Here is a 9,033-nt window from a genome sequence, read left to right as displayed (position 1 = left end):
AGGGCGTCACATATAACTTTAGTTTGCACTTGTGTACTAAAATGATAGTAATTTCATATAATTAACTAATTACTCATTCATAATTAGTTTTGATGTCATGTTTTCAGATATGGATGAGCAACAAAATTATCAATCTTCATAGAATATACCAAATATGAAGTGTGGTAGACCGAAAAGGGAGAATTTGTGTATATCATAACAAATTTCATTGTGAAGGACGCCACAGCTAAACTCAGGCCAGTTTGTTCGAATTATATAATTAACTCTATCAGTTCTACTATGGTGGAAAAGGTTCTCGAAGATGACTTCATGATACCAAAACATAAATTTGAGTTTGTTGATTTGGGTGACCTATTGGATATTGCAACAAGTAATGTTCCTCCACAATTACCTGACCATGCCACGTGTTTGCAAATAACTACATAGTCTATAAATTGTTTGGGCAAAATTTTTAACACAAATTTTAGTATTTTATATTTGTCATATTTTTCGTGATTTTTTTAATTTTTCAGATCTCACTGGTGTGGCTGAAAATTTTGAAAACTTGAGCCCAATTCACACAAAATATGGGGGAAAGAAAATAGTGAATTTCAAAATCCGTAAGAGAAGGTAAACTACTAAAGTTGTAAAAATAAAAATATCTTATCTTGAATGTGTATATGTAAAGTATATGAAATAATCTCTCCAAAGTTTACATATTGGATTAGATTGCCTTCAATGTATTGCAATATTTGTATAAACAGTGCGGATATGATACTTTATTTAGAAACTCTCCCAATGTCACTGTTTGGGATAAATAGGATGAAGTAACACACAAACTTTATAAACCAAAGTTGGAGCAACCTTTTATTGGTATTTTAACAAGTGCAAAGCTACAGACTTTTAGGGGTAAGTCTACCCACTCAAATATACAAAAAAATTGAGGCAGAGATTTCATTGATAATAATTTGTATTTTAATTAATTCTTTTTCTATTATACTTTGCAGAGGCTGTTCAAATAAGTTCCTTGCCATCGTCAAAAATCTATTTCAATTGGACAATAATGTGGTGAAAGCAATTCCGAAGAGGTAAATATTTCGTAATGTCTATATTTCTTTTCAATTATAATTTTAATTTTTAAAGTCTTTGTATGAAACCCTTTTTTAAATTTATGGGTATCTCAAGAAAATTTATTATATATTCATATTCATAAGCTAGTCGTGGATGGATACAAGAATCCTCAAAATAGTGTTTCAGTACAAACTATGTCTAATAGTGTTCATGTTATTGAAACTATGACAGTGAAAGATTTGACAAAAAAACATCTTCTCACTATATCAAGGTATTATAAGAAAAACAAGTTATTCTAGTTATCATATATCCTTCAAATAGTCATATTTTTAATGTGCAGAATTAATAAATTATTTTCCATAAAAAAGTTCTATGTCCTATTACAAAAAAGGGTTGAAGCAACTAATAATTGGTGGTTTACTAATTGTAACTTTTGCCACGAAGAGTTTAATATATTACAAGAAAGATAGAAGTGTGTTAATCCTAAATGTCTAAAGAGCTCCCCATTTGCATAAAAGAGGTATTTATATTTAATAGTATACCTAATTACCAAATCATTATCTTTGAAGAACTATAAAAAATTTAACAGCCATAATCATTTGTAACAGATATAGAATAATGGTACTTGGAGGTACATCTGGGAGGAAGGATGTCTCAATATCATGATAGAAGTTTTTACGATGGAAGTTCTGAAGAAGATTCTGATCATGGCTATGAATATGAACCCTACGTTCCGCCAATGACTGATCGTCCCACGTCGAACGTTGGAGGGCAGCCACCTGTGCTCATCAGCAACAGCGACTTGTTGGAACAACTGTATCGCATGGGCGATGCTTTGAATGGTTTTGATTCAAGGTTAAGCACCGTGGAACGACGCAAGGCCAGAAGGGGTCTTCGCCACAACCGGGCGACTCATGCCCCTGGAAAAGCACCCATGACTGATAGGGATGTCTCAGCCGGCCATGGCCGCACTGAGGGAGGGCGTGTGCCGATAACCCCGCGACGCCTGGACTATTCTAATGACACGTCCCCAATCATCGAGCTAGTGGAAGAAGATGCAAATGGACGGGAAATTCTGTGGACAGACAACCAGGGCGCCGCCCATCCGCACCGGTCTGGACGTAGTCTCGAGGAACGCCGACAGGCGGAGTCGATGCCGGAGAATCAGCAACGGGGCTTCGCAGCTTTGAAAGATCGCTTGGGGATTCGCTTGGGCGATGATAATTTGAGAATGGTGTTACTTGAATGGTAGAAAGAAGATGATCGCGGAGATGTGACGCCCCATGATACAACGCGTGTGCCCCTGAATTCCCAGGAAAATCGGGAGCGGCACCGCGATCCAACGCGTGTGCCCCTGAATTCCCAGGAAAATCGGGAGCGGCACCGCGATCCAACGCGTGTGCCCCTGAATTCCCAGGAAAATCGGGAGCGGCACCGCGATCATGAGAGAGCTCCTCCCCGCAGATCGCTGGATCGGTATGGGCGTGGGTATGGAAACGATCGTTGGAGAAGGCCTCAATGGAGAGGAAGAGGTGGAGGTCGAGGTAGATATTTAGAGGGATACCGTCGTGGCAATTACCGCGGTCACCTTGATTCCCGCTGGAATAACCAAGCAGATGGCTACGATTATGCGAAACATGATGATCACAGAAATGTAGAAAACTATGATCGCGGTACAGCTCGGGGCCGCGGCCAAGGTGGAGAAGAGAATCAAGGGAGAAATCAAGAACGAAATCCTGAAATAATTGTAATACCCGAAGACACCCAGAATACGAACCAACAGCAATCCCCTCCCAGGGGGAATCTAGTGGAGATACCTCCATTGCAACCCCAAGGTACGCAGCCTCAAATGCAGACCATTCCTGGCGTGGGAACTTTCAATGTGGGAGATCTAAAACGGCTACTTAACCACCTTGAAGGCAGGGTGACGGCTACAGCTGAAATCCCTTCCCCATTCTCGATGGCAGTAAGAGAGGCACAATTGTCAGCCGGGTATCGCAACACTACTAGCGATCTCCGTTTTCACGGAAACTCAGATCCGGTGGAATTCCTGGGTCGCTTTAATCTAGAGATGGATGTATACCAAGTCCCGGACTTGGCTCGATGCTGCCTTTTAGCGGCAACCTTTAGAGAAAGCGCTCAGCAGTGGTTTCAAAAGCTCGGGCCAGGAGTGATCACCTCATGGGATCAGATGAAAAGTCTGTTCTTAACCAAGTTCCAAGCCACGGTGAGATACGCGCCCTCTGTCACAACTCTTGCCAATGTTAGGCAAAGAGAAAATGAAAGCTTGACATCGTACTTCAAGAGGTTCAACGCTGAGTCTACTAGCGTGAGGGGGGCATCAGACGAAGCCCTGAAAAGCTTCTTGATCGCAGGATTAAGGGTTGGCTCGGACTTTTGGAAGCACTTGCAAGGGAAAGACCCAGCTACTCTAGCAGACGTCTTCGCTTTGGCAAAATCTTTTAAAGCTATAGAACAATCTCTGGCAGAGATGCATCTGACTTTACAGTCAAGTCAGAGAAGCAAAGGAAGGAAGAGGGTTAGGTCTCCAAGCCCAAGGTACCGAAGAAGTAGTCGAAGCCCAGACCGGGTGAATATAGCAAGCACAAGGAGGGGATGGAGTCCTCCCTCAAACTACGATTATAGGACAAGCCGGTACACACCTTTGGTCGCATCTATCAGGCATATCTACGAAGTAAACAAAAATAAAGGGCTATTTAGAAAACCTGAAGCTTTATCGTCATGGCAAAGCAAAGACAAGAAAAAATATTGCGAATACCATGAATCATCTGGACATAACACGCATGAGTGCCGATATTTAAAGGATGAAATCGAAGTGCTTATCAAGGAAGGATACCTCGGAGAATGGGTAGTCAAGGAAGTAAAGAAGCACAAGGATGACAGAACAAGGGAAGAGGAAAGACGAGCCCCGCGCGGGGCAAACAATGATACACTGGAGGAAAATAAATTTGTCATGGATGGCAGTATCTGAACAATCTACGGGGGAGATCCCGGAATGGAATGCAGTAACCGAGCCTTGGCAAAATATGCTAGGGAAGCCCGGTTCAGGCCTCTCACAAACATTCATAGGGTGGAAACTCGGCCACCCAAGGTGTTTAAGGGTGAGTCCATGGATATCACCTTCAGAGAAGCAGATGCCCGATGGGTACATCATCCCCACAATGATGCGCTGGTTATTTCCATCCAAATCGAAACCAAGAATGTCCATAGAGCCTTCGTGGATAATGGAAGCTCGACAAACATCCTCTATTACAACACCTTCAAAAAGATGGGACTACCTGATCAGGATATGTCGGGGGAAGACTCGTGGGTCTATGGTTTTTCAGGCGCAGGAGTTAGAGGCATGGGGTCGATTCGGCTGCCATGTACTCTGGGGGAAAGCCCATTGTCGGTAACAAAGATGCTTGAATTTAAGGTCCTGAATCAGGAATCGTCCCACAACGTGTTATTGGGACGACCTTTTCTGCGGGAGATGAGAGTCATCACTTCAATCCATCACCTAACTATCAAATTTCCAACGCCGAATGGGGTGGGAAGTATAAAGGGTTCCCAGTATGACTCTCGGGAGTGCTACAGGAAAGCTATGAAAGGCTTTAGAAAAGACTCCCACACCGAAGATACTTCGGACGTAGATCGGGAAAAAAGCATTGAGCAACCAACCGAGGAAATCCGAGTCCACTATTATATTGAGCAAGAAGATGAGCATCCCTCTGAGTTGCCCCCGACAATGTTGTACTTGGAAGACGCAATCAGAATTGAGATGTTGGAAGAAGAGGAGGCGATGGATACCATAGTCCAAACAGATTTCCATGGGGAACGTTTAGAAGGGAGATTTGATGTCTTGCAAAGCTTTGAACAGGGTGATGCCCTTCCCCCTGCAGGAGCACCCTTGCCCACAAAATATACTAAAGAAGTTGGTGCATCTACTACGCAAGGCGCACCTCCTAAAGGGGATGCACCCTCTCTACAAGACAATGAGATCTATGATTCGCCTGACTTGGATCCCCGGATACCAATGCCGACGGAAAAGATGGGGCCAGCAGAAGATGCGATTGAAATCTCTGTCGATGAAAAAGACCTGAGTAAGGTTTTGAGAATAGGATCCCAGTTGGCACCAAAGTTAAAGGAAGGTCTTTCAATATTTCGGTTGGTGAACCTTGATGTATTTGCATGGAGCCATTCTGAAATGGTGGGAATTGATCCAGAAATAATGTGCCACCGATTGAATATCAACCCCAAGCATAAGGGGGTTCGACAAAAACGAAGGGTCGTAAGCGGAGAGAGAGCTACAGCCCTGGCAGAGGAAGTAGAGAGGCTCCTAAACGTCGGACTAATTCGGGAATCTTTCTACCCAGAATGGCTAGCAAACCCGGTGTTGGTAAAAAAGCCCAACGGCAAATGGAGAACGTGCGTGGACTTCACCGACCTGAATAAAGCATGCCCGAAAGACATTTTTCCCCTACCAAGAATTGATCATTTGGTCGACACCACGGCAGGACATGCTCTGCTCAGCTTCCTGGATGCATACTCCGGGTATAACCAGATCCTTATGTATGAGCCTGACCAGGAGCACACCTCATTCATCACTGATAGAGGGCTCTACTGCTATATCGGAATGCCATTTGGTCTGATCAACGCCAGTGCCACTTATCAAAGGTTGGTAAACAAAATGTTCAAAAAGCAGATTGGGAAGACTATGGAAGTGTATGTGGATGACATGCTCGTGAAATCGAAAAGGGCGGAAGATCACATCCCCGATTTAGCTGAAATGTTCCATATTCTGAGGAAATATAGGATGAAACGGAACCCGTAGAAGTGCGTGTTCGGCGTAGAGTCGGGGAAATTCTTGGGCTTCATGGTCAACCACCGGGGGATTGAGGCTAACCTGGCGAAAATAAAAGCTCTGCTAGACATGAAATCTCCCACCAGCGTCAAACAGGTACAGAGTCTGACAGGAAGGATCGCGGCCCTAAATCGATTTGTGTCGAAGTCGTCGGATAGGTACAAAGAATTATTCAAAGCAATCAAAGGGAGAGGGAAGGATTTTCTGTGGACTCCCTACTGTGAAGAAGCTTTTCTGAAGATCAAAGAACAACTGGGAAATCCTCCGATGCTGGCCAAGCCAGAAGACGGAGAAACATTGATTCTGTACTTGTCGGTGTCTGAATATTCCGTCAGTGCCGTATTGGTAAAGGAAGAAGCAAGCCACCAGTGGCCTGTATACTATGTAAGCAAAAGGTTGTTGGATGCGGAAACCAGGTATACCAACATGGAAAAACTAGTGTACGCTCTTATTCTTGCGGCACAAAAGCTAAGACCGTATTTTTAGGCTCACCGAATAGAAGTTCGCACCGCTTATCCGCTCCGGCATATTCTACATAAACCCGAATCGTCGGGGAGAATGTTAAAATGGGTCGTGGAGCTAGGGCAATTTGATTTGGAATATTGTCCTCGCACGGCAATCAAAGGACAAGCGCTGACCGATTTCGTACTTGAGTTCGATGAAGAAGTTGATGATAAGGCCATAGTGCTGGCAGAACCAACCTCGTAGGAAAGTCATCAGGATGAAAAGAAGCAGGAACTCCCCCACCCTTGGTGGACATTACATGTGGACGGGGCCGTAAATAACAATGGGTCAGGTGCCGAGATTGTCTTGATCACTCCGGAGGGGCACCGCTTGATGAGTGCTATCTATTTCAAGTTTTATGCTACCAACAATGATGCTGAGTATGAAGCCTTGATCAACGGTCTGAAATTAGCTCTGGAGGTAGGGGCCGTGAATTTGATAGTTCGGAGTGATTCCGAATTAGTTGTGAACCAGGTCAACGGAGGATTCCAAGCCCGGAGACCGCGGACGGAGCTATATATGAGATGTGCAAACGCCTACTGGAAAAAATTTCAAATGCCAGACTATAAAGTGTTCCACGAGAAGAAAATAGTAATGCGGATGCTTTGGCCAAGATGGGTTCACAGATGGACATCGTTCAACTTGGACAAATACTTTTGGGAATCCAGGAAATTCCAAGTATTCCGGAGGTGGAGGTGCTTCAAGTGCAAGAAATCCCACAAGAAAGCTGGATGACTCCCATCCATAACTATATTCAGACATGAGTTGTACCAGAGGACAAACTACAGGCTCGACGCCTTCGGTACCAGGCCGCAAAGTACGTCGAATATGACGGGGTACTATACAAGAGGGGATTTAACCAGCCATTGTTACGTTGTGTGGACATGGAAGAAGGAAATTATATTCTCAGAGAGGTGCACGAAGGGATTTGTGGCAATCACTCGGGGGTGGTTCTTTAGCATTAAAAGTGCTCAGACAAGGATACTACTGGCCGACTATGAGGGAAAATACTTTCAATTTTATTCGGGCTTGTGATCATTTCCAGCGGTTCGCCAACTATTCCAACACCTCGACATCCACCATTACCTCACTAACAAGCCCCTGGACTTTTGCCATGTGGGGAATTGATCTCATTGGAGAGTTACCCAAAGCAAAGGGGGGTGTGAAATACGCTGTGGTGGCTGTGGACTACTTCACCAAATGGGCAGAGGCTATGCCACTAGCCACGATCACGGCAAAGAAGATAAGGGATTTTGTGTTCAATTCCATAGTATGTAGGTTCGGTATCCCCTACAAACTCATCTCAGACAATGGAAAGCAATTTGATAGTAAAGAGTTAAGGAAGCTTTGTGAGGACTTAAAGATTAAAAAAGACTTCGTCGCGGTTTATCATCCGCAGAGTAATGGTCATACAGAAGCCATAAACAAAATCATAAAACATACCTTGAAGGCAAAGTTAGAGGAGAAAAAAGGGGATTGGCCAGAAGAGATGCCCATGGTCCTTTGGTCTTACAGCACGACACCTAGGTCGACCACAGGTGAAACCCCTTTTCTGCTGACCTATGGGTATGAGGCCATGGTTCCCGTGGAGGTAGGAGCAGGATCTCTACGGAGAGATGCGTTCGTCGAGGAAGATGTGGAAGTTAACTAGAGGCTCCACTTGGATCCGTTAGATGAAGCCCGGGCGAACGCTCAATTGAAGCTCGTTGCGTATCAGCAGAGGGTCGCAAGGTATTTTAATAAAAAGGTAAAATCCGTACCGTTCAAGGTTGGAGATCTCGTGTTGCGAAAGGTTATGCCTAACACTAAAATAGCTCAGCACGGGGTGCTTGGAGCTAATTGGGAAGGACCGTACAAAGTTAAAGTCATACTCTGGAAAGGGACCTATCGCTTAGAAGATCTGGATGGTAAACTTATTCCTCGAGCATGGAATGCAGAACATTTGCGGAAGTATCATCAGTAGGGTGTGGTTGCGTCCCCCTTATTTTTTTATTTTGATTCTTATGTAATAGGCTAGTAGCAAATAAAATCCTCCTAGCCTAGGGGGGTAGTACATGTGACTGCGAACCTTGGAACTAGCAGAAGGAAGAAATTTTATTTTATTTTTTAAATAATTTCCCCATAGAGCATAGTAGCCATGAGACTGGTGTAATTTACACACTAAAGCGCATTATCAATAAAAGAGAAAAGTTACTTCAAACTGCTTTATTTGTTTGACATAAAAAAAATTCATTTGAAAAACATCAGAGGCGCGCCCTATGTTGAGGCGCGCCCTGCCTAGTAATTTCTGCTTCAAGATAAATATAATATTCAAGGGAGAAAGGAACAAATATACATGAACAACAAAATTATCTAAAGCAAAAACTAATCAAGTTAAGGAGCGCCCCTGGGCTGATAAGTAAGTAAAAAAATCGCAAAGGCATTTCTGATAAGAAAAAGTATGTATTGTTTGCAATATGGCGCGCCCTTATATCTAAACACTACGAAGAAGGAGACGTTAGGTCTAAATGATACGATTACAACTTTGAGATCACATAAAAAGAAATTACACTCGAAAATATGTTAAAAGGCACGCCCTATAGTAACATAATCCATGGAAACATATAATGGCCAAG

The 9,033-nt window shown here is 43.6% G+C and overlaps 1 protein-coding gene across 1 annotated transcript; it reads left to right on the top strand.

The window, feature by feature from the left end:
- Window positions 1-4,066: 4,066 nt before the first annotated feature.
- On the top strand, window positions 4,067-6,400 carry LOC141695617 (uncharacterized). The gene is made up of 2 exons (XM_074499851.1): window positions 4,067-5,727; window positions 6,001-6,400. Exons 1-2 carry the CDS (start codon window positions 4,067-4,069, stop codon window positions 6,398-6,400), a joined length of 2,061 nt encoding a protein of 686 aa, XP_074355952.1.
- The last annotated feature ends 2,633 nt before the right edge of the window (window positions 6,401-9,033 follow it).

Source organism: Apium graveolens, chromosome 11 (genome assembly GCF_009905375.1).
Source record: "Apium graveolens cultivar Ventura chromosome 11, ASM990537v1, whole genome shotgun sequence".
Taxonomy (NCBI): Eukaryota; Viridiplantae; Streptophyta; class Magnoliopsida; order Apiales; family Apiaceae; genus Apium; species Apium graveolens.
This window is presented reverse-complemented; position numbering and strand designations above follow the sequence as displayed.

Bases quoted from the DNA above. Each gene is read 5' to 3' on its own strand.
- LOC141695617 (XM_074499851.1), top strand. From the start codon at position 4,067: ATGGAATGCAGTAACCGAGCCTTGGCAAAATATGCTAGGGAAGCCCGG. The intron at 5,728-6,000 runs GTTGGTAAACAA...ATCTCCCACCAG, and splicing joins GCCAGTGCCACTTATCAAAG to CGTCAAACAGGTACAGAGTC.